At 40.0% G+C, this 26,180-nt stretch overlaps 1 protein-coding gene across 4 annotated transcripts in view; it reads right to left on the bottom strand.

The window, feature by feature from the left end:
• Positions 1–26,180, bottom strand: part of SACS (sacsin molecular chaperone) — a 65,011-nt gene that overhangs the window by 17,648 nt on the left and 21,183 nt on the right. For 2 of the 4 annotated variants that reach the window (XM_074569210.1, XM_074569231.1), the window contains exons 3-8: positions 16,600–16,750; positions 13,590–13,677; positions 10,438–10,523; positions 5,607–5,718; positions 4,167–4,313; positions 1,634–3,116 (exon numbers count right to left, since the gene is read on the bottom strand). In XM_074569210.1, the coding sequence (XP_074425311.1) occupies positions 1,634–3,116; positions 4,167–4,313; positions 5,607–5,718; positions 10,438–10,523; positions 13,590–13,677; positions 16,600–16,750 (2,067 nt within the window). Of the gene's footprint in view, positions 1–1,633; positions 3,117–4,166; positions 4,314–5,606; positions 5,719–10,437; positions 10,524–13,589; positions 13,678–16,599; positions 16,751–17,003; positions 17,060–26,180 lie in introns of those variants that run through there. The other 2 variants (XM_074569240.1, XM_074569221.1) reach the window with 2 other exon arrangements.

Genomic DNA, 26,180 nt, shown 5'->3' with positions numbered 1-26,180 from the left:
AGAAAAGAGGCAAATAAAGCATTACTATTTCAGATTTCTGTATTATCATACCTAGCAAGTAGATTTATGCCTGGTATAGCATGCTTTTGTATCAGTTCTACAGGACTAACCAAACTTAGTCCATTAGCAACAGAACACAATAAGATATAAAGGTATCATTAAATTCCCCAAAAAGTATCTTAGTAGTAGTCTGAAGCAGGGCTGCAATTTGTCAGTCTCATCATGGGAATGTTTTGTGTATTATTAGTATACTGGCTTAAATTCTGGAAGGAGAAACAAAGCGGAAGAATAGCAAGAGATAAATCATCTCACAGCAGATGCCAGAGAAAATTTTTTTAACATTATTATTTTTTAAAGGAGACACAAGAATCACAGGCTCTGAGTACTGTTAATCCTCTGATAAATAATCTGAATTGTCTAGAACAAGAAAGATTATGGGTTTAGAATGTAATAGAAAAAGAACAGAAGCAGGCTTGAAAAAAGCAAACCCCTCTCAAGCAACATGGGAAGACCAGTTACCTGCATCCAGCTCCTTCTCTTGAAGATGTGTTGTCTATACATATATTCAAGCCACAATTTATACAACGACCTTATTTGGAGCACTTTTTACCTGGATAACCATCTACATTAGCACACCACAACCCACCTCTACTTCCCATACAAACAGTCCATAGGGCAGTAAAAGCAGCAAAGCACATGCCAAGTGTCACATTCTCTCAAGTTGAAAATTAGCGGAACTCTGAGGGAAAGGAGAAGGATACGGGTAACACTTTATGACCAGAAACATCTACAGTTAAGGTATCTGGTGTGTCTGAGTGACTTCAACCAGTACTTCGTATGAGATTACTTGGGGAAGGGTCCAGTTTTAAACTAAAATTTTTTTACATGCATAATCCAGTACGGACATAAAAAAGTAGTAGTCATGCTTTCTCCCCAGTGACCCCAAGCTCACTCATTCCAGCTAACCTGCTCTTTCCTATCCCCTCCCCAGTGTCAGTGCAAGCTTTTTTGGCAGATGAAGTGTGAACCTAATTGGAACACTGATGCAGCTGGGAAATAAACGAGGACAACAAAATTAATTGGAGAGGGACTAGAAAGAACAGAAAGAGCAGATGTAGAAGACAAGCCCACTTCTTCCCATGGAAGTATCTTTTTACTTCCTAAAACCAATAAGCGTTTAGTACTAAGCCCTTCACTGAAAGTAAGGGTGTTATGTTAAAAAAAAAAAAGCCTGAAGCAATCTCAAGCTTCAAGTTTAATAAAAGCTCTTATCAATATCTTATCAATACCTAATTTAATGTACTTCCTACTATGCATGTTTCTAACCTCCTCCTATTGATAATTCTCGGAAGAAAGCTAATTTGAAATACATCCTGCAGTATTCCCCTAAAGCCTAGATCAATCGATTCTTTATAAACTTATAACGGCAAGTAGCTGTCAAACTTTTCAAATGAGACATCTGCACACAAACATGTACATATATGGAGAAAACTGAGTTCTATCTATGCATTATTCCATTACATTATGGGCTGCCACATATCGTCTTGTTTGCTGATAAGCAAGTAGCAGTCTGAAGCTCTGCTTTGGGATTTAAACTGAAAAAACCCAACAGTATTTAAAATACTAAGTATACCTGGGATATTCTTCTGAGGTTATGTAAACTACATCCTGTTCCGACACAGATGAGGAAAAAGGAGTAAAATTTCCATTTTGTAATGGTAAAAGCTCCAATCCAATCAGTTCACTGTAGACTCCATCAGAAAGCACAAATTCTAAGAGATGAAGCTTTTCTTCAGCAGGTCCACTGTGTCCAGATTTCCTTAGTACTTGCCGTACTACAGCAGGAGTCACTTTTTTCACAGCTTTAGCAGTAGAAATAGTAAGATGCACTGCACTAGCAATATTTGCTGGTACCTTGGCAATCTGCTTCCCTGAATTCTGGAGGTAGTTGAGAACAGACTGTGTGTACGCCAAACTCTCATCCATTTCAGAAAAGTGCACCTGTTCCACCTGTATCCACTGATTACTCATTGAGTAAATAACTGTATGCTGGAGCAGCTCTTTAAAGAGAGGTACTACAATTGGTTTCCAAGGTACCCTGATTTTGTTCTCATCAGGCCATAACCTATAAATTCTTTCAGCTGACAATGGAAAATCCGCATTCTTCTCAGTCTCCATTCGTTTGATAGCTTCCAAAATAAGGGTGGTATATGCCTTTGGCACTATATTCACCACAAGAAGATCATTCCACAAAGCTGCTGGATCTCTCCACTGATCCAGCTCTCGCCATTTGATACTCCTCCTATTGTCCGTGAGACCAAAGAAACCACTAACGTGAACTGGGAGTCCAGTTTTGCTTTCTTCACCTGGAGGCAAAGGCAGAAAACAAAATGCTCTTCCTGAAAAGTCTGCCACAGCTCCTTTTTCCTCCTCATTAGTTGATAAAGACATGGCTATTCCAATAGTAGGAACAAATTTCAAGTCATCAGCTAAACTATCCAGTTCAGTACACATTCCTCGACCACCTACACAATTACACACTAACCAAGATGTCTTCTGTGCGTCCTTAACACTCTCATCTTCTACAACTATATTTACATGGTATGTCACACATGTTATACTATTGCTTGGAACTCCTTTACAATACTGATTTATTGCAGTTCCTAAGATCTTGATAGAATTGGGTCTTTCGTGTTTCAAGGCCTTGTTCTCACTAGCGGTTACTCTAAAAATCAGCCTCTCGGTTCCATCAGCTTCCCTAACATGCAATGAAACATCCTGAACACTCTTCAAGAAGAGCAATACTGTGTCTGCATCTGCTCTGAAGGACTCAAACAGCTCCAAAACCTTCTGTTTGTCATAAACGTTGCTGCTAAGTTGGGAAGGCTGCAGACGAAGTGGGAAACGAAAAAAGGTACCAGGAAAGTTTCCATTCTTAAAGGTTTCCTTAGTGCTGCCAAATACACCAATGAATGGAGCAAACTGGTCTGTAAGTTCATTGATTTCCTTGCTATCTTCTTTTAGATTCCAGCACTGGCCTGATTCATGAGGTCCAAAAAGGGTTTGATGGGGATCAAGCATTCCAATCTGGTCACCACTGAAAATACTAGGGACATCTGTATACATAAAAAAGAACACATATTAATAATCCTAAACCAACATGCTTTTCAAATACAGTCTTAAGGAATAAATTTTAAAAAGGCAAGAAAAAAACCAATGTTATAAAACTGCAATGAACATAGTATAAATCTGATAATGTACAATTCAGTGCTTATTGACAGGAAGAAACAAGCACATCACTATTCTGTGATTAAATACTTGAATTTTAGCAAATCGTGAGCAACAAAAAGTATAATTTTTTCTATTCTATACTTCTATCTTTCCAATATTTTCAGGGGAAAAAAACCAATTTAATTTACTAAAGATGTATTCTGTTACATTCATACTTTGCAGATCTTGAAGGCTTGCAAACAGTTATCTTGTACATTTAAAAACATAAATTCCCAGAATTATTAAACCACTGAACTTATTAACTAAGCTTTTATTCATGCTCTACTAGGTACAATATTGTGAAAAAACATCCCGTGTCTTACAAACTCGCTTCACGAGTTACAAATGTTAGTTTAGCAAAACTTTGCCTCTTATCCTGTACTATTATAACTACCATGTAGACTGTAAGCACTATTTACACTACATGTTTCTTCTGTACAGCAGTAGAACACTTTGTCAAAATAACAGATTTCAAGACTGAATATTACCAGCTTGTGAAAGAGTACGTACTATATCTCTCAAATGTAAATGTGCATATAACTCTATTATGGAATATCCCTTCTAGCAGAAAATAAAATCATTGCTTATTATGCAAAGAACATGCATAAAAGTTTCGGTCTAGTCTAAATTTTCACACTTCTATTTGCATATCTACCCTATATCATTTCAATGTAAGGGACTAAGTACATAATGATGTTACTAGAAGAAACAAATCTCCTCCAAAAGCCAACTCCAAAAAGTTTCAGAAAAATATGAACGCTTCTTAAGGAAACTTAGCCAGGGATCTAACTTAAAAATGCACTACAGAGAAAATATTAAACGTTTGATAAAGATCTAAAATAATTAAACAATTCAAAACTTCAACACTTTCATTTTAAAATATCTACTGAGAGTACCTGTTATATGATAAACTGAATTAAAGCCAATTCCAAATCTTCCAACTTTCAGGGGATCATCTTTCTTCCTGCTTCTTGCTATTTCCTGTATACCATGCCAGTCCTCAGGGGTGAAAATTGCATCATTGTATGCATAAAATGCTGGCCCTATAATAAATAGGAAAGTGTTAAAAAGATGACAGAAGAAAACCATTTACTGTTAAAAATTTCTAAGAAACAAACTTACAGAACTGAGAAAGTGCTTCTTTAAAGTATGCATGTGCAAATTTAATGGGGAAGCTATAACTCAAGCTGACATCAAATTATGCTTGGGCATGAAAGGAAGGTGTAGAGTTGCAGCAAAAACAAAAGCAAGAAGATAGATTTACCTCTGTACATGGTATTCAAAAGATTTGAAAGAATCAAAAGATTCTTACATAGTATCTACTTCTGGTGTCCACATTTTAATAGAATGATTCTGAAAAAATGAACAGCAAGCAGAAACCAACAAAACTTCTGAAAGAAGCTTCCTGTGGCAAAACGCTTAAACTCAATCTGTTCAGTCCATCAAAAAGATGTTTGAAAGATGGACTGATCACAGTCTATTAATACCTCCACTGGAAGGGAATACATGTCAAGATGTAACAATAACCTATGTCTAGCAAGTAAGACAGACAAATTCAAATTAGAAGACATAATGCGGCTGATTAACAACTGAAAAAAGCTAGAAACAAGTAGCAGCAGACCATTCATCATTGAAATCTTCAAATCATGCCTTTTGGGATGATTACGCAAACTGATTTGATTGACAAATACATAACTGACCCCTATCACGCGAAGCCATGTTAGATGATGTAAAAACCTCTGTATGGAGCAAATTTGGTATAAGGGGGAGAGAGTAAGAGACGGGACAGAAAACAGAACTGCCTGGAGAGTGCTGAAATGTAAGGGGCTAGGGTAATCTTTACATTAAGAACTGGAGATAGCTCTCAAAAGGTAGAGGTTAATATGTAAAAAAACTGAACATGATTGTCTAATACCCCAAACATTCTTTTATCCTAAGCCTTACTTATTAGATTTTGTTTACTTGCTCTATTAAAAAATCCTTTTTTGTATTTTGGGATATGGCGTGAACCCAGGGAAATAAATGCCAGGATACACAGTCACCCTGGGAGAAGTGATTTAGAATGACGCAGCACATGAAGACTTTCCTCAAGGTGGAAGCCATTGGAAAGCTGCTACTGACAACCTGCAAGAAGACAGCGTAAGGCCTGCAATACCAAATACTGGCGTTGGAAAAGAATTATCAACATTATAACATCGCCAAAATATGCACCTAGTAAGGTGGAAGTAGCAACAGAGTCATCCCTATATGGTCATCTCCATACAGCAAGGAGAAAAAGCACAGAACCACATGCATATTGAAGAATAATGGCCAAAATTAATAAAAATTATGTTTACCCTGATATTGTGCCATCTCCTTTGACCAGAGCGTTTCCGTTCCATACTGAGTTTCATCATATAAAAACCTAACTTCTGTGGCACCAGCATCTTCTGCATTCTGTATCAGTTCCTGAGACAGCAAAAAAACAAACAAAACCAAAGTATAATGCAGTAATGTTGTACAGATTCTAGGAACGGCTTTAGAACTTAAACCATAGAAAATAATAAGCAACTGTCTCAAGTGTAATTGTTTTCATACTTTTCAACCAAAATAATTTTAGCCAGCTTACCTCAATGAAAATAGACAACATTACAAAAAGAATATTCAGACATATAATAAAAAAGTGATTTGAATTTGGAGCCCAAATACCAGGCGCAAGCAGTATTTGTAAAGTTTAGAAATAAGCTACTAAACTGTTACTACTATAACTGCATTATCACAAATCAGACACATTTGTATAAGTCTCAAAACAATGCATGATAGCGGAAGAAAAAAAATCGAAGTTTACTGTTAAGCCCACACAACAGCTGTAAGACAACAGTGAGGCAACGAGTCGTAAAAAGGCAATACACAGCACTCTTTCTTTACATCAACTGAATTCCATTTAAGTTAACATTTCACAGTATGAACCAACTGTTCACGAGGCATGGTGCTCACTTCTAACACTCCTTCAGCAAAGGTCTGCAAAACAGTTCCGACCAGTAACTCTGTAAATCGTGAACCAACAGAGCTCACCTGTTGAATAAAGCCCATAGACTAGGAGGCGGCTTATGTTGAGACCGAGTATTTGTTTAGTAGTATTAGTAGCGGTGAAAGCTATGGAAAACTCTAATAACTAAAATGTCAATAAACCAGTTCTGTAAACACTACCATTAATAAAATATGCCTATCCGGTCCATTTTCATCAATAGCATTCTACAGTGCAGACACGTAAGCATGATTATAAATACCTACAGGATTAGAGCTTCACACAATGCTCTGTTTACACTGAATCATCAAAGTGTATCAGGGCTCCAAAGACACACACTCATACATACATATACACATGTACACACATGTGTGTATGTTTGTGTGGGTATATCTAAGTTTGGCATAAGGAAGTATCTGAGCTAAATTGAAAAGCTATGCAGGTACATCACACCACATCCAATGTATTCATACAACAAAAATTTCACTCAATTATGCATAAAAATAAAAGACTTGCTAGCAAGATGAATCTTTACTTTAAAAATGCATCAACTAGCAGCAGATATTTCAGATTAGGTTGCATTCCAATATACTCTTGACAATAAAATAAGCTCATTGTTATCTAGTATCAAAAACATAACCCCTCAATTTTTCACTTTGTGACAGTATGTTCAGTCCATAAGGCGTATCACACATATAACCAAAAGAGATTGTTTATATCTTTATATTTTATATCTTTATATCACGCCAGGCTTGATGAGGCTCTGAGCAATCTGATCTAGTTGAAGATGTCCCTGCTTACTGCAGGGGGGTTGGGCTAGATGACTTTTAAAGATCCCTTCCAACCCAACACATTCTAGGATTCTGTATTGATACTTCTACATAATTTTGAAGCGAGATGAGATAACAAGAAATATACCCACAGTTCAGCATACATAATACATTTTTAAAGAATCTCCATGACGTATTTAATTACAAAAAACACACAATTCTTCTTCTAAAAGAATAATTACAGCAATCATTCGAAAAGATACAGAAAGATAGCAAAAGCCTCTAGAAATATTAAATAATAAGTATGGAAACCACCACATAGTCAGAGATTTGCATTCATGCTGTGGCACATGGAATATCTGCTACATTCAGCTGTAACAGCATTGTATTTGAAGAATCCAAACAGTGAAATCCATTTTAATAGATCAGCAAAATTCCTGGTAGTAATGCCTCCCTACCAGTCTGTTAACTCTAAATTGCAAACCATGAAAAGAGGAACATATCTACTTTCAGATTTACCTATCTGATTTCTAAGGACAGGTCCTATTTCTTCACATTGGAATGAAAAAATTAATTTAAATTGTTAAGAAGGTCTGAACGTTTCATGATTCAAATGCACCTTGCGGATTCAACTAGTACTGGGAAATAGTAAAAAGGTAGGCACCCATCCTATGAATGGACACTGCTCAGAACACATCCAGGAGGCGGTTTGGCAAAACAATTGAAGATACGCTTATCTGAAGCATTCACATTAAAAATAATCAACTTCTAGTTCCACGGTTGCAAAGAAAACCTTCCAAGAGACAGCAGGAACTCTAATCATCTGTCACCATTTGTATTGGTGTGTTTTATATACATAAATAGATATATACATTTATCTGTACCAAATCCTATTAGTTAGAACCTAGTATTCCCATACACTAAGGAAATGAATCTCCTAACATCTATGTGATGAAGCATTCTGGATGAGAAATTTAACATCGAACTATGAACTAATCAAACCAGATGCTCTTCAAAAAAAAACAAACTGGCACTTCCAGACATTAGCATAGAAAACTACAATAAATTAGACAAATCATCTTCTACATGTACCTGTATTTCCCCTTGTGGGACTTCAGAATTTAGAATGATCTGCATTTTTTCAGATCATAGAATCACAGCAGGGGGCCTTTAAAGATCATCAAGTCCAACCCCTTGCCATGGGCAGGGACATCTTTCACTAAACTGGCTGCTCAAAGCCTCATCCAACCCGACCTTGAAAACTTCCAATGATGGGGCATCCACAACTTCTCCAGGCAACCTCTTCCAGTGTCTCGCCATCCTCAGAGTAAAATATTTCTTCCTTATATCCAATCTAAACCTACCCTCTTTCAGTTTAAAACCATTGCTTCTTGTCCCGTCACTACACAGGCCTTGGTATAAAGTCTCTCTCCATCTTTCTTACAAGCCTTTTTTGTATGCTGAAAGGCCACAATAAGGTTCCACCAGAGCCTTCTCTTCTCCAGGCTGAACAATCACAACTCTCTCAGCCCTTCTTCAGAGGAGACGTGTTCCAGCCATGTCTAAAGTAAGGTGATGTGAACTCCACCTACCAGTCCACCATCCTATTTACTGAAATTTTTTTTAGTTCTTAAATCAATGTTATCATTTCCATTGTTAGGCTTGTATACGTAACATTCAAATGTGGAGCATCACAACATAACGTGCCCCACTGTTGCATACTTTGAAGTCTCCGTGACCAACGATAAAACACCATGAAGAACCCTAACCTCAGTTCAGAAAATCCTGTGACATTCTTTTGTAATAGGATCCAATGTCTAGACTAAAAATGTTTTTCAGCCCATACAAACCTGATGTGTTCATTATTCTTATCACTCTAGAGTAAATCTCGCAAAAGCTACTCAAAGATTCCCATCTTAAAAATGCTCTTAATCTAATGATAAAACTTTGTGAGGCTGTCGAAGTTCACCGAGGAAAATATACTTAGCCACCCAGAAATTCTACAGCAAAATCTTATATTAATGTCTCCAGTTTACCCCAATCTTATACTAAAATAACCCCTCCCAAAGAATTGTATATAGTATTATTCATTAATGACTTGGATGATGGGACAGAGTGTATCCTAAGCAAGTTCACCGATGATACCAAACTGGGTGGGGTGGCTGACACTCCGGAGGGCCATGCTGCCATCCAGCATGACCTGGACAGGCTGGAGAGCTGGGCAGAGAAGAACCTAATGAGGTTCAACAAAAACAAGTGCAAGGTCCTGCACCTGGGGAGGAAGAATGCTAAGCACCAGTATAGGTTAGGGGTGGACCTGCTGGGAAGTAGTTCTGAGGAGAAGGATCTAGGGGTCCTGGTAGACAGTAAATTATCCATGAGCCAACAATGTGCCTTTGTTGCCAAAAAGGCCAATGGAATCCTGGGCTGCACAGGGAAGAGTGTGGCCAGTAGGTCGAAGGAGGTCATTCTCCCCCTCTACTCTGCAGTGGTGAGGCCACATCTGGAGTACTGCGTCCAGTTTTGGGCTCCCCAGTTCAAGAGGGACAGGGAACTGCTGGAGAGAGTCCAGCGGGGGGCAACAAAGATGATTGAGGGACTGGAGCATCTCCCTTATAAGGAAAGGCTGAGAGAGCTGGGACTCTTTAGCCTGGAGAAGAGAAGGCTGAGGGGAGACCTTATTATGGCATACAAGTATCTAAAGGGTGGGTTTAAGGAGGATGGAGCCAGACTCTTTTCATTGGTTCCCAGTGACAGGACGAGGGGCAATGGGCACAAGCTGGAACATAGGAAGTTCCGCTCAAATATAAGAAAAAGCTTCTTTACAGTGAGGGTGACAGAGCACTGGAACAGGCTGCCCATGGAGGTTGTGGAGTTCCCTTCTCTGGAGACGTTCAAGACCCGCCTGGATGCAGTCCTGAGTGATGCGCTCTAGGCAGTCCTGCTTTAGCAGGGGAGTTGGACTAGATGATCTCTAGAGGTCCCTTCCAACTCTGAAGTTTCTGTGATTCTGTGATTATGTGGTTTTACCATAGCTTACAGCAGAGATGAACAATAAAGTAACAAGCAAAATAAACATTTTTGATATCTTGTTCACATTAAATACATCGTGAAGTCTCTGACTGAATTGTAACAGCTTCATTTCATCTCTATTTCTTTATAAATTACAATGGCATCTGTGACAAGCAAACTCAGATACGTTAAACACACACACACAAAAAGCCACGCAATTCACTTCACTTTGTCCACAGAAATGGAAACATGGATCTCCTGTGCTAGAATGAATATCTAATGAGGTATGACAACTGCAAGATTTGCTGAAAACTGTTAAACTAATGGTATTATGTCATGCATATTAAATGACTGCTAAAAATACCATTTATTTTATACCTTAAGAATCTGTCCTCCCTCTGGGTATCTTCGTAAAATATCCTTGAGAAAATCAACAAGTGGTGGAGTTGTTTGTCCAAAACGACCTAAAAAACAAGCAAATAAAAAATAACCTGTGTATTGTGCTACTTAATTTCAGATTAATTACTTAATTGTGCGCTTAATTTCAGAATAAAAAAACCCAAACACCTCACTAAACAATTACTGGGAATTTAAAAAAAAAAAATTTGAACTAACTCAAGGCCTGATACTGTAAAATCTTGTATTTCAAACATCAACTGTAAAAATACTACATTATAAATCTTTTTATTAAAAAAAATAAAATGGCTATCTTTATGTTAATGTCAGCATGCTGCTTCACATCTGGATGAAAGAAATTTGGGGTCTTTGCATCTGTTATACCCCAACTCCAACTGCTGGATGTTCAAGTACAGCAACTGCTAAAGGACTACTAGTATTTTTAAGTAGCAGGGCTGTATTCTAGGGCAGCAATAGATCTAACTTTTTCGTAGTCAGTGATAATCCCTACTGACAGCTACACACAGGCACAGTATACTTTGGCTCTAGCGCACGCTTCCTGTTCTGGCATACGGTGGTGCTGGGCCTGGTGCTAACTTTTCTGTATCCTGTGCTTAGCACAGGAGGGGAAAAAAAGAGTCTCAAAAAGGTACTAACAAGTGTTATGAAGTTCTGCTCTAGAAGAAAGAGTCTATCACAGAATGAATGGATCAATAATCTTCAATTCAAACTCCAGCCTGAGACTAAAGAGTAGCTCCCTAAACCCAAACCCGTAAAACATGTGCTTCAAATATTAAAGATGCAATTCCCACAAGGAAAACAGACTCTACTGATGCTCCATCTATCACTTCCCTTTAAAGCTTATTAAAAGTACTTATTCCGTCTCTCTCCCTCTCCTTCCGCATATATGTGTGTTTATGAAGTACACAGATTCAAAAACACGTATTATATATATCATGGAAACGAACACAGAATACTTAGCAATGTGGAAAAAAGGGTATAGGTATGAGACATTTATTTGCTGAGAAAACATCAAGTAAAAACGTCAAACATCTTGTCTTTACAAAATTTTCATATCACCCTTTATTTAAGGTAACTTAATAGCATCAATTAAAAAAAAAACAACAAGAAATTGCAATGTACAGCTCAGAGTGTGGAAAGTACTTTATAATTTTTGTTATTATTTTTACAGTATATAGAAGTATATGAAAGTCAATACGCAATATGCAAACTTCCAAAATAAGGTGAACTGATCAACAGTAGGAAAGTTTGGGTGTTTCTTTTCTTAGGAAAAATTCTCTAAGAATCAAGAAACCAATCTTCTCTAAGTCTAACTTGGGCAGGCAGACGGAAGTGTTTAAACAACACATTTCACCATGGAAACCACAACGCCAGACAAGTAACTTTTAAGTGATAGGACTGAAGACAGACATTATTCTAACTCTTTATGTCTAAGAGCAGGGCTGCTCTATGTATGTCACAAAAATTACTCTATCTTGAGATCATGACTTACTGCATCCTGTCTAAGGCTGAAGTGATTTTTCTTGAGTATTAGAGCTGGTCATGTTTAACACAAAACTGGTTCCACAAATCTTAAGGGTAAACTTCTTCCTGTGTGGTCTCCATCCTTGGAGGCTTTCCAAACTGGACCAGATCAACCCTTGAGCAACCTGGTCTACCCTCAGAGCTGACCCTGCTTTGTGTAGAAAGTTGGAATAGAGACCTCCTGATGTCCTTTCCAACATGAATTATTTTGCGATCACATGAAAAGTTTATGAATTCTTTGGTAGACACCAGTGCTGAACAAACACAGAGGTGACACGCGTGATCTTCAGAGTACTTCAGCAACCAATATGCTTGGCTCTACTGACCGTGCACTTCCTGAAGTTCAAAATTCAGAGCCTTCCTTGATTCACCTGCTGTAAGGAAAAATCTCAGAACTGAAAGACTCCAGAATGAACACAAAAGGCTGGTACTAAAGCCCTCAGATCTTTTAGATTGACTTACATCAGAGTTGTGGGCCAGAAAAAGTTAAGTGCTTTACCTAGACACGGACTGCTTAGAGTGATATCTCTAAGAAAAGCTCACAGACAAATATTCCATTCCTAGGCACAAACAACAGCAACGGTTTTTCTTTCCCATGAAAGATTTCTTAGGGCTACTACACTATCTTGTCCATATACTTGCACAGCAAAAAATCAGCTCAGAGAAGAAATTGATCTCATTGGTCTATCACAGCCTACATACAGCAAAAAATTATCAAACAGTCAAGAATAAGAGAAAGAAAAACATTTGATGCCGTAGAGCTATGCGGTCCGCTTCCATGGGTATTTTCTAACCATTGCAGGTTCTAGGGAATGTGAACATGAACTTCTGGCTAATATAGAAATGCTTCATATCCCTCTGTCACTAGAAAACCATCAGCCAGTACACTCATAGCTGATATAACTAAGAAATACAACATTTTGTGACACCAAATAAAATACCTGCATGAAAAGAAGGGCTTCCTTCTTCATCCTACCATTCCATTAGCATTTATTTCGTTCCCCTACATTAATGCTAGCAACCAAGTAACATAATCATTACAGATTTTAATCAGAACACTTCTGAAGATATTCAGGTATCATAATCTAACTCAAGATACCATATAAACAGATATACCTGCAATTTTCGTAATAAAAATGAACTAAACATACAGAATTAAAAGAAAAACAAATGAACAAGAAAAAAAATCAGAGGCAATCAAAAGCTCTTTACCAATGGTATAGTTTTCTATACTGAAAAGATAACTTTTCAGTATCTGAATTGCTTAAAAGTATTCAGCTTATTTTATATGAGACAAGGCAGCTATTAACGCTACTGCAAGGCCGGTTTTATTGATTCTAAAGGACAGCAATATTCTAATTTCTACACATGAAATTACAAAGAAAAAATTAAAACACCAACGCACTTAAAAAGAGAAGTTCAGTTTTCTTGGAGCAGAACGAAAAGAACAAGTGAAGGGATACCTAGGACTTAGAAGAAAAATAACTGCTTCCCATCTAAAGAGGAGAATAATTTCTGTTAACTCCAGACTGTTGTTCGAAAATGCTTTGGCCTTTCAGTTTATAAACAGAGACAAGTATTTTTCATACCTCCTCCTTTCAACCCTTTTGCCTGAAGCTTCAGAAAAACTTGATTTTGAGACTTCTGAAGATCCACGATCTTGGTACCATCAAATAACTGAAATAAAAAATAAGACAGATCTTGATCAGAACATTCTGCAGCATAAGTAGTTTACTGCAGCTTCATTTCCTACATTCTATGAAGTCTGGTTTTATCTAAAAGTATACAAATACTCTGAAATATCCAGTATTCAGTTTGAGCAGCACTGTCAGTCCCTGAGGTCTAGGATGGCCTCCTTTGACTAATGATACTCTTCAGATGAAGTATCAGTTTGTCAGCAACACGATCAAAAAAACCGGCCAAACAAATCAGGTGGAAAAATGCCTACAGAAGCATAGGAAGAGCAAGACATGGCCTCCCGTTTTCACATTTGAAAAGTTCTATATTCTGGGAACTTCTTGGAAGCATACAACTAAAAGAGTTATTGTTCTAAGGTGCAAGCCCATAAAGAAAATATACATACAGGAAGTATGTGGTGTATGTACTCCAAAAAGTACATATGGGTATGCAATTTCACAGGAGTTTTAAACTAAGTAGTATCAGCTCAAAGCAGCTAGTAATACAGAATGCTTAGAGGCAAAAGTGTATCACAGAAACACCCCTGAAAAATTTGACAGCCTCACCTCCCCATTACCTCTATATGCAGACCTATGGACTCACTGGGAACATCACAGAGAAACTGGAGCAAACTAAGCAACAAATTCCTTAGTAGCCATTGGTAAACTATTTAGTAAACATGGCGCATTATGGTTTTGCTGCAATTCTAGTTTCATATTATATGTGTGTCCCAGTCATATATGATACGATGCTAAAATAGTCATATACACCATGACGTTATCCTGCATACCACAGTAACAATTGCACGAGTAGAAGTTGTGCTGTGCTAATCAGAAACTTAACCAATTCAAATTAGTTTCCATTTATAGTTAACTATATTAAAATTTTATTATGTGAAATTATATTATTATATTAGTCTCAGTTTTTAGCAAAGTTCAAGACTATTTCCTCACTTCAATGGGCAAAAACAAATCACTAGAAAGAAGCAGGTGCTTACACAGACATAGATGCTTACAATCTAACTACATTTAATAAGCAAAAGACAGTTCTAGTCCACAGTATGTAGCCATAATTTAAAAACATTGTAAGAAAAAAATTACATCCCTTTTTACTTAAGCCAGTTTTAAATAGTACTTAGAACAACAATGCGTTTATTGTAAATTCCTACATAAATCTTGTCTCAAGATGTAAAACAGCTTAAACTGGGTATACCACCCACTCAAGACTCACTAAAATAAAGAATTCACAGAATGCTCTAACACATCACCAAGCATTAAAGGGATAGAATAACCAAATCTTCTCAGGTAGGATTTTTGTAGCAAAACACCAGCAGAAGATAGAAGAATGAATAGATTCCAAGTTTAACACTGTAAGGAACTATGAGAGAACGAGACACTGGATTTTACTTAACGTCTGTAACTTGCAAGTAATGGAAAAAAGATCTACTGATGAATATTCTACTACCTCAGTAAATTAAAAAATAACTTGATCCCAGTAGACAGGAGTTCAAAAGTTTATAAAGGGTTTTCAAAACTGCTACAGTACGAATATTCTCACATGTATTTTAGTTTAATATTTAAAAAAAAAAAAAGAATAGCTATTACAGTTTGCTTACTGACTGTTCCCTGCCAAAAGATAGTTTTCTGTGCCAGAGTGCTACTCAGATCTTCAGTTACAGGCATATTTTAGAAAGTGATACACAGACCTCCTTCCTCCCAAAACAGGAAGGCCTGGAGAGAACAAAATCAAGGACACACAAAACCTGGCAGGAAAATAAAAGATAAAGTACGTGGGCAGTCTGTTTCAAACCTGAGCACTCAAAGATTACTTGTGTTCCCCATGTAGGTTCTTAAAAGCTTCTTGAGCAATACAACTACTAACATTTAATTCTTTCCTAGCATCATAGAATGTTCTGGGTTGGAAGTGACCTTAAAGATCATCACATCCAACCCTCCCTGCAGGGACATCTTCCACTACAGCAGGTTGCTCAAAGCCTTGCCCTATCTGACCTTGAAAACTTCCAATGATGGGGCATCCACAACTTCTCTGGGCAACCTGTTCCAGTGTCTCGCCATCCTCAGAGTAAAATATTTCTTCCTTACGTCCAATTGAAACCTATCCTCTTTCAGTTTAAAACCATTGCCCCTTGTCCTGTCACTATACAGGCCTTGGTATAAAGCCTCTCTCCATCTTTCCTATAAGCCCTTTTTGTATGTTGAAAGGCCGCAATGAGGTGTCACCACAGCCGCCTTCTCCTTTATGCACTGGCAAGCCCCCTTGTGATATTTAACCCTGATTTCCAACCTCCTCTCTCTCCCCTTCTTGCCTCTACTCATCCTACCCCACCCATATCTCCAGGTGCCCGTTTCCCAGGAGCGTGGCTAGAAGCACACCAAGCAGTACTGAAACGGTGACACCAGGCTGCTGCCTTCAACAGAACGAGGTCATTCATTCATTCATTCGTCTCCCTCCCCTGTACCCAGACCTCAATTTTTAACTTGTAAAAGCTTCCTGTCATGGTAACGTCAACTCTGCTGTTGAAGCTGGCGAGCAGGCAGAAAATTAAAGATGGAAAGGACGCCAGCACACACACATCAGTGCTCCCAGGCGAATCTTATGCTCCCCCCCACCCCCGCCAAAGAAGTAAGGATAAAGCACATGGATTACGTCAGGAAGAGACACAAAAACTCCAATGATACGAGGTGGCACCATCAAGAGAAGTACAAGGGTTACCTGCTTCTCCAAACCATGCTTCCCATGAGAAGCCCCCACCCGAGGCCACGCGCACGCCCCGCTGCCCACCCACCAGAAGACCTGGCAAGATGCAGAAAGCCGCCGGGTGGGGACTTCATCCCCACGGCGGTGCAAGAGGCCACCGGAGAAGCGGAGGTGCCCCCGCCGCCCCCCGCCGCGCCCCCTCACCTCTCTCCCGCGGTGCCACAGCCGCTGCTCGGCGCGGGGGAAGCCGCCTTCCGCCTCCACCCGCGCCTTCACGTCCCCCACAGCCGCGGAAGGCGGCAGCTCGAAGGTCCTGCAGCCCAGGCAGTCATGGAGGACGGTCACCCGGGCCAGCCTGCGACAGACAACACGACAGACACCAGCTGAAGAAAGAGACACGCAACGCCCCTGCCCCGCCGCCCACTCGCCCTCCCCCTCGGGCGCCCCGGAGGCCCGGGACGGGTGCCGGAGCCGGGGAGAGCACAGGGATGAGCAAGCAACCGCTTGCCCCCGACTCCGCGGGGAAAGGAGCCGCCGGGCCTGCGAGCGGAGCGGTTCCCGCAGCACCGCACGCCCGCGGCCCCCCGTCCCGTCCCGCCGTCACTCACATGCCGGCCGCTGCACACAAAGGACCGTTAGCTGCCGTCGCCGCCGCTCCCCACACGGGGAAGGGGTGGGGCCCGCACCGCGGAGGAAGAGGAAGGAGGGGAGGAGGCTGCGAGCGGAGAAGCCGCCCTAAAAGCGGCGGCTGCGGGCAGGAGGCCCGCTCGGCCCCTCAGCGAGTCACCCCCCGCGGCGGCTGGCGGCCCGGCGCCTCAGCGGCTCCCCCCGGCCCTGCCTCCGCGCAGGGCGGCCCCGCAGGCGGGATTTCCCGGGCTGCCCGCGGCCCTCCGCCCGCTCCGCGCGGCTCGTCGCTGCCGCTGGCTGCCGGGGCCCTCGGGCGAGGGGGAGGATGTAGCTTGTCTCGGGCGGCGGTGTGTGGTACGGCGTGAGGCTGACAGAGCCGTGACTAACGCTGAGATCCAGGGACGTTCCCGCATGGAAATTCCTCCTTCAGCGGGGCAGGCCGGCGGGGAAGCACACGGGCACTTCACATGGTTCCCAGCATTCAGGCACCAGCGCATGGAGCAAAGTTACAGCTGACAAACATCACGTCTCTCAAGGGTGCAGAACACAGAAGGAAACCTCATTTTTCTGCTCTTCTGTCAGTCATTTTATTGATCATGAGTCCCTAAAGGGGGCTCCCTACAGGAAGGATGGGGAGGGACTCTTTTATCAGGGAATGTGGTGGTAGGACAAGGGGTAACAGTTTTAAACTGAAAGAGGGGAGATTTAGATTAGATACTAGTAAGAAATTCTTTACTGTGAGGGTGGTGAGGCCCTGGAACAGGTTGCCCAGAGAAGTTGTGGATGCCCCATCCCTGAAAGTGTTCAAGGCCAGGCTGGATGGGGCTTTGAGCAGCCTGGTCTAGTGGGAGGTGTCCCTGCCCATGGCAGGGCGGTTGGAACTAGGTGATTTTTAAGGTCCCTTCTAACTCTAACCATTCTATGATTTATTGGTATGCATTTTCTGCTTTATCTCATAGGGTATATGGTAAGCCCTCATGCCACTCAAGTCTCATGGAGTGCGCTGTCTCTCCTCAAAACAGTTTTAGTCTCACTGTGACCCCAGTGAGCTATGGGACCTTGAGAAACTTGTGGAAGGGGACAACAGAAACCTCCCAAGTTTCAATGTGTGCGAAGTTCAGCTGGGACCATGGTCTGTGCATCAGTGATGGGATTAATAGCAGCCCTGCTTCAAAGGAGTTGGGGGATACCAGGCTGAACATAAGGTAACAGTATGCTCTCTCTGGAAGGAAGATGACCAGCAGATCAAGGGAAGCGAGTCACTGCTCAGTGCTGATGAGGCTGGATCTAGGATATCATGACCAGAATGTGATGTTTTGAGCTTCCTCAGTTCCAGATCGCAGCAGGGGACTACTACTACCATGGTCAGGCACCCAAAGCATGTGACCTGCAAGGAGAAGATGGGGGAGCTGGGCTTGTTTAGTCTGATAAGGAGGAGACTAAGGTGCAATATAGTAACATCCCGCAACTACCTGAAGGGCAGTTACAAAGGCGATGGAACTCTTAGTGGTGCAAGACTAACAAGGGTCAGTGGCAACAAACTGCAGCTTGGGAGGTTCACACTGGACAGTAGGAAAAAAACTGTCCCTAGGAGAGTAGCACAATACTGGCACGGGTTGTCTAGAGGCACTCTTCATATTGGGACATTTTCAAGGCTTAGCTGTGACTGACCTGATCCACTATTGGTGATCCTCCTGCTTTGAGGGGGATGATGGACTACAGACCTCCAGCCAACAATTCCATTTCGTTCCAACAGGTCCTCAATTCCAGTCCCTGACCAAACTAAAACATTTACGACTTTACTCAGTGACAGGGAGTTAAAACTGCCAGTTGGCAGCAACAGAGAGCAAAGTTTCTGTGGAAGGGGGGAAAGGCACAATGAAACTGTTTGCAGAAAGTGTATCAAGCTAAGAAAAAGATGAGCCCACTAAAATGGAAGGAAGCCTAAAAAGCATAAAGGTCAGGTGGACCAGGATCCAACAGGGTATCTAGGTAAACAGAGCTTTGCCACTACTGCAACATCTTATTTCATTCATCAGCAATACTTGGATATTGAATACTACAGGATTATAAGAAAATGATAGAAATTTTGTGGGTCTGATCCTGCCTTCACCAGAAATAATTAAAAAAAAAAACCCAACCTATTTTAACTTAAACCATACAGATCTAACTCTTTGCTTTAGTTTAGGACTTTGTTCATTTTTTCTATCATTTCATCTTTTTTACTTTCCATTTTCTTGCATCCCCTTCACAGTTTGTTGTCACAGATATTTTCATCCTATGTCCAAAGGAATGAGAAGGCTGTCTTCCAATCTCTTCTGATTATCTCTTCTGTTACTTTTCATGTCTTGATACCAAGGGAATATACTAGCTGCAGAAGGGTAGTGGCAGGAGGGGCACAAGTGTGGAGGACTGGACAAAATGAAAGGAGTGAAACCTGGTGCAGTCCCATCCATATCAGCTACTAAGTTTCCAGACCAGTTGAACCATCCAGCCACACTGGCAAAACCAAATTCTTCTTCGCAAGCTGGGATCACAGGAGTGATTTAGCATTTTATGAAGCATGCACAATTGTTTGAGTGGGACCCTGGAGAGAAACAGAGCCATCTCGACTCTCTATGCCAAACATCTCAAATGGTGGGATGCATTCAGGGGCACAGACAATCCTGCTGTCAATGATTGGCCAAAGTTCCCCAGCACATGTCACATCACATGACAAGGCAATGCTGCCAAATTATGTCCTGTGATAATTTAACATTAATATTGGAGGAAAAAACTCTGGGTACAAAGGATTCTGTGCAGTATGTGACCTCTGCAGTAGAGGGGGAGGAGTTGGGAAGAACCGATGATACAGAAATGGAACCTTGCAAGGTTCTGGACAAAGGAGTTGGACTCCTGAGCTCCTGGAAATCAGCCATACCTGTTCCCCTCATAAATCTGACCCTCTTGTTAAAAGGGAGACTGTTTTGGTTTTTTTACTGGCAGGAATGAATGTCCCATTTCTATTTACCATGGGACACCTTTCATTTGCCTCTCCTTTATCATGTGTTTTCTACTCTGATAATTTCTGCCTTTGGGTTAATTTTTTTATTTTTCTGTCCATCCAGATAGAAGCAAGATGTTCATCCTCTTAGTACCTCTGTATTAGTAGAGTAAGCATGGCTAAGGCATGTGTTCCAATGCAGCCCTTTTGATCATCCACACTGTTTAATTGTTGGCATGCTTCTTGGCACAGTTTTGACCCGTAACCAGCACCAGTCGTCAGGACAATTGATCAGTCATGGTTCATAAACCAGGGACAACTCCTCACAGGCAGAACGGACAAGGACATTGTGGTTTAGGGCCAAAGACTGTTAAGTTTTTTAGACGTGAGCTGTGCTATGCCACTGACCCTTTGAGTTCTGGCCCCTTCCCTACAGCCCCATCCCATTTTATTTATTGTATAGATGTTACTATTGATGATAATAAGCAGGACTCCCACTGATTTCAGTGATCCCAAAATTTCAAATTACCGATTTCATGGCGTAGCCTCCTAACAAGAGAAGTCACCGATTTAGGTAACAAAGATAAGGAAAATGAACACTGGTACTGACACCAGATCCAAAGAAAGGGGAAAAATGAGCTCTCCTCAGACTCTGCAAAAAAAATAAAATAGAAGAGTAGAAGTATTCCAAGTACAGTTTCAGTAGAAACCTATTTGCAGAAATTTAATTGGAACTTAAAGCCACTCCTACAGCATTAATTGTAATGCTGATTTCTAGCAGCAACATCTTGGCCATTCATCTGGCAAGAAATATAGAATATAAATCTCCTTTTTATTACAAAGTGATTTATACATATCCTGTTACCCATTATCAAACTCTGTCTTTTTTACAGCTTATGACAGTGACATCCTGATATCTAAATAAGAGTATCCTAGAAAAGTGACTATATAGAAATTACACTATCTGACCAAAAAGGAGTTTACATAATCCAGTTTGCAGATTTTCACAACAACAACAGCAAAAAAACCCAACCTTTTTTTAATTTTAATCTTGCTTATCCCTTTGGAAAACAGAACTATGGGAGCTGTGTAATCCTAGTGAAGTTGAAGATACCGCATACATATTTGTTATGCAGAACTACTATTAATGATTGTACATGAAAATGCAAAAAAATCCATTTGACCTGACCAGGTGGGAATTTTGTAACCATGGCAGTTAGAAAAATAAATATACTTTAAATCTAAAATGATTGGGACTGATTTGAGAATTTTTAAGTAGTACATCTAGAAATACCTATGGTAACATTTTTGTACCACTTTTGCAAGCAGAACATTTTGATTTAAAAATACATGTGGAAAATTCTCCTGTAGCTATAAACAAGGGTTCTGTTTGGTTCAGCATGAGGTCATATAACCCCTACAAGAAGAGACATGCAATAGAAAAATGGGAAGAGTCTCCGCAATATTAAAGTATTTTTATAAAATGAAATTAAAGCCATTTTTATAGTGACATTTCCCTGAAAAGAGAAAATTCTGTGTTGTGGAATGACTTCATATTTCCAATAATTTAAAATAAGTATGCAGTAGCAGAAAGAGATGGATGCAAGCCCCTTATCACTGTGCTTAGAAAGATGGAATGGAGTCTGCAAAATGAGTACACGGTGTGTTAAGAAATAAACATGATGAGGTCACAAGAGGAAACCCATTGCAGTACAGTAGCTTCCAGCGCAGCAAATAACACCCTGCAGTGCTGGCAGGCAAGCGGCAGTGACTCAATGACTCAACAACGACGTCTAGATTTGAGACAGTGCACACCAAACAAAATCAAAACTTTCTACAACACAACAAGCACTTACCTTCCTTCTTAAATCAATTCCTTAAGTGTTTCTAACAGATGTTTTAAACATTACGTTGTATATATTTCACATTAGCCGGAGATTACGGATTGCATTGGTCACTGCCAGAAGCTTGCTTTATCCTTGCTTACTAATGCCTTTTCAAGAAGTTTGAGAATAAACCTACCATTTGCTGATGACACATGTGCTACTCATTGGAAAGCCACCCCTTACTGGAAAGTTTCTGTTTCATTTGAATAGCTCCATTAACAGAAAACAAGTAATTTTTTTTTTCTTAAACAAATCACTGAAATGGCTATAGTCCTATCTAGTACAAATGACCAAAAAAAAAAAAAACAAACCAACCCTCTCGCCTGTGAAGCATTTGATTCAAACAAAACATCTAGTTTTGCCCTAAAATCTGTTACACAATGTAATTTGCTGAAACTGTTTTATAATAGATTGGTGTAGTGAGTTTAAATCAATTCTCCTACTCTGCACTCCTCATGTGAAACCATTATAGGCAGCTTCTAAGCAAAATATCTGTATGATCGTGGCTTTGTCAAATATTAAAGAACTGAAGAAAAGTATTATCTTATTCCCTTTGCAAACTGATGTGTTTATAAATGTCAAATATCAAAAGAACAGGATGCTTTTGAAATACTACTAAAAACAAACAAAAGATTTAAGGGCACAGAGGCCAGGAACAGCCATTTATTTCCATCTAATGATTTTGATCTCTCAGTTATTTGCTTTAATGTTCAAGCCAGTTCCTTGATGGCACTAAGCAAATGCTAATGGAAAGTACTTTAAAAGGCCCATAAAACTTGTTTCAGTTTATTCTTTGGAAATAAAGACCAGAGCAAGAAGGCACAAATAAATGATAAAATTCCAAAATCTTCTCAAATGCCAAAGTAAAATGTCCTCTTAGATCTACCTCTAGGAAAAGACTACTTTAAATTAAGTCCTTGAAGAGAAGACCTAACCTTAGTCTTAACTATAGTACAGTGACCATTACTCCACAAATTTGAATTGCTAAGAATCACAGGGTTTGCTATTCCAGATGGTACAAATAACAAAATACCAGTACAAAATGCTTGGCATTTCAAATTATGCAAAAGATTAAACCGAAATAGTGATAACAATAAACTCCTCAATTGCTCTTTAGAGAATTGCATTAGGAGGAACTACAGTGTTGCAAGAACTTCTGTTGGCATACATTTTTAATAAGCAATATGTTAAATTACTGGTGGTATTTTCTTACAGCCTTTGGTGCCAATAAAAGGGCAAGATTTAGAACACCCACTTTAACCTTGAAACATCAAAAAAAGCAGAGCCTAAATTTGCAAATTTATTTCAGTGCCTAAAGTAGCTTCCTAAATACCATAATGAATCCAGGCCTTGGTTTTTTGCCTCCATTTAGGACACACGGTCAGCAGCTTATCAAAGGTATTTTTTTCCATACTACGTTAAGACGTTTTTCTTATTTTCATTCCAGAGTACTTATTGAAGCTATTATCCTTCTACATAAGTGAAGAAAATCCACTCAATAACTAAAATGAGATCAGTGGCCCCAGATTACACACACATTAATCATTTTAAGAAGCATTTCCCCATCCCTATTGCTTCTGAATACTGCATCTAATCATTCTCCAAAGCTTCGTAATATTTTCTAGGCATCAGCGAATGGAGCCCTATGTATTTGGAGAAAAAGAAGGAAATACAATTTTCTTAAATTATGAAAAGCCACAAATTCAAGCACCTCTGCAAGTATCTGTACATCGGATAGGGGATGATACCCAGTAATATCCTCTCATGTAGTACTAGCTCTTTACCAGCTCTGTATCGGTTCTGTCTCCTTCGTAACAGGGTTTCGTACAGAAATGCAAGCAACAATTTATCCTTCCGACAACTGAAGGATGGGTGGCACAGAGGAAGAAACATGAGCCACATCTAAGGCCTAGTGAGAGGAAGGGAAGGAAAGGGGAAGAAACGACGCAGGGCATCCTCTTCTGGGAAAACACAGAGAAGAAGTGAAAGGGATTCCTGGGTTACGTGACAAGTCCAGTCACACAACTGTAATAGCTGGAAGTAAATACCGCTCCAAACACTAGTTCATACACGAGAGTTGCAGAATCGTTCACTGGGAATCAGAGGATGTGCTTGTTTCCATGTCCCGTCCTGCATAAGGCAGCATGGGGCAAGACATCAACTGCCTCCAGCCTCTTGCACCCCCACTGCATTCCACTCTTCTTTCTGATTTACTGGTGGAGCTTCTTACATAATTGCCCCTTACCCTGGTTCAGATGGTATTACCCAATTTAAGAAATTCTTACGGTTTGGATTGTTTGAGCTAATTTGGCTCATTTTGATGGAGCTGAGATGCAAAGCACAAGGCAGCTGTGATATCTTCAGCATGGCAGGTGTGCTGGCCTGTAGCTTCATCAAGGATAAGACATAAAGACATGCTAACTGCTTCAGGTGAAGTGGACGGCAAAACTTTCACTAGTTGGGGGCAGGGTGCTTTTTGAAAATGCTGTCATTGTTGTTTACATCTCTGTCAGTGTGACAGAAGAGATATGGTATGCTGCTTGGTATACTTCTATATTTGGACACAAAGGAAGCAGGAAATGTAGAAGTCAAGGGAGTTTAAGGAAAGTGAGATGGGGAACAGGACACCTATAGAGGTTACAGAGCAGATTTTTAAATGTACAACAGATTAGATGCGCATTTATTATGCATATGTATTCATATTTACACATACACACTTATGGAAGGAGTTGATTAGGTACAATATGTCTATTATAATTTATGTAAAATCTGTATTGAAATATGGGTATGACTTAAGTACAAAGTTAACTAAGTTAACTTCTCTTCAGTTAGCCTGCTTGTGCCTGTCTTGAACAGAAGCAGCCACACTGAAAAAAAAATTGCAGCAATACAGGGTTTCACAGTCAACGAAGACTGGAATGGCAGCTGATGGGTTGTGGTAACTAAAGCTGTAGGGTGACTGTACCCCCTCCCTCCCCCCCTCCCGTCATGGACCAGTTTAAAGCACTTCAGTACCCGGAGATTTTTATAGATGCATAGTAACCAGGTTAATGGCAGCACGTGCTTAACACAAACTGACATTTTAGTAAAACCTCTCTACAGCATAATCAAGGAAGCCTTTCTGGAGAAGTTCATTTTAATCAGCTGAAAAGATTTTTTTTTATATATATTTTTATTGCATCTGCATGTTGATAGAAAGAGGAATGAGGATGGGAAGTTAAGGAAATTGCACCCCAATTTAATACTACCAAATACATATAATGGGTTCTAAAACTTCAAAACATGGACAGGAAGTTGGTGTTGCAGCGACTGTTTTCACATATATTGCATAAGCTCCACAAAGCTCCAGCTGGGAGCACAGTCTTGTTATTATAGACACTGTACAAGAACAACAAAAAGCATAAAAGCTTGGCCCTGCCCCAAAAAGCATCTTTTGCAGTGAACTAAAGACATGCTGGAGGAAGGGCATACACCAAAATTTGAGAAGCAAAATAACTTGGTGAGACATCACAAGGGCACTAGGATCTGCTAAAATGGAGATATTTGCTTCAAGTTAGCCACCTAAAACCCTAATTTTGTGCACAGATTTGGAAATCGACAGTTGACTACCATTAAAAAGAGCTAGATATGCTGTCAATATTAAAGTTGAAGCTCAGGTAAAATACTTTAGCAAAATCTTTGAGATCTGTAATTTTTTATAATTGACCGATAGTGAAATAAAAAAATTCCTCTGGGGATTCTGAAATATCACTACATAGTCTATGGAAACTCAATTTAACTAAGACTTACATAAAAAACATAAACTGCATGGAACCAAATGAGCAGAAATCACTATATAACTGTCGTGACAGGGTATTTGTCATTTATGATCTTGGTGGAACAAAGCCCATCATTTAATAGTATCGAAAAATGTCAATATTGCAATACAGAATTCTGACTTGTTGGCAGCATGAATAATTCTCACTGCAAGAAATGGGCTCTTGCAGAACAGGTTGAGCCATTCACATGTAAAAGTCAAGTTTGTGTCAAGTCAAGACTGTTTGCCTCTCCCAACTCTGAAGCCTCATTTATTCAGTCCCACCTCTGTCCAATACACAGTCTCCAGCTTGAATATTGGCCCTGCAGCTCAATCTAGGACAATCCATACTTTCCAGCTCTTGTCCCTGGCAGTTCTGTAGTTTCATCTCTGGTCCAATTTCAGTCTTTGGTGCCAAGCAAGTTGACCATCAGACTAGGTGTCTACAAGAGACCTTCATGTCTTACTGGATTATAGAAGAGCTTGCTGTGTG

This window comes from Larus michahellis, chromosome 1 (genome assembly GCF_964199755.1).
Source record: "Larus michahellis chromosome 1, bLarMic1.1, whole genome shotgun sequence".
NCBI lineage: Eukaryota > Metazoa > Chordata > Aves > Charadriiformes > Laridae > Larus > Larus michahellis.
The sequence above is the reverse complement of the archived record's forward strand: the minus strand, read 5'-3'. Positions and strand labels throughout refer to the sequence as shown.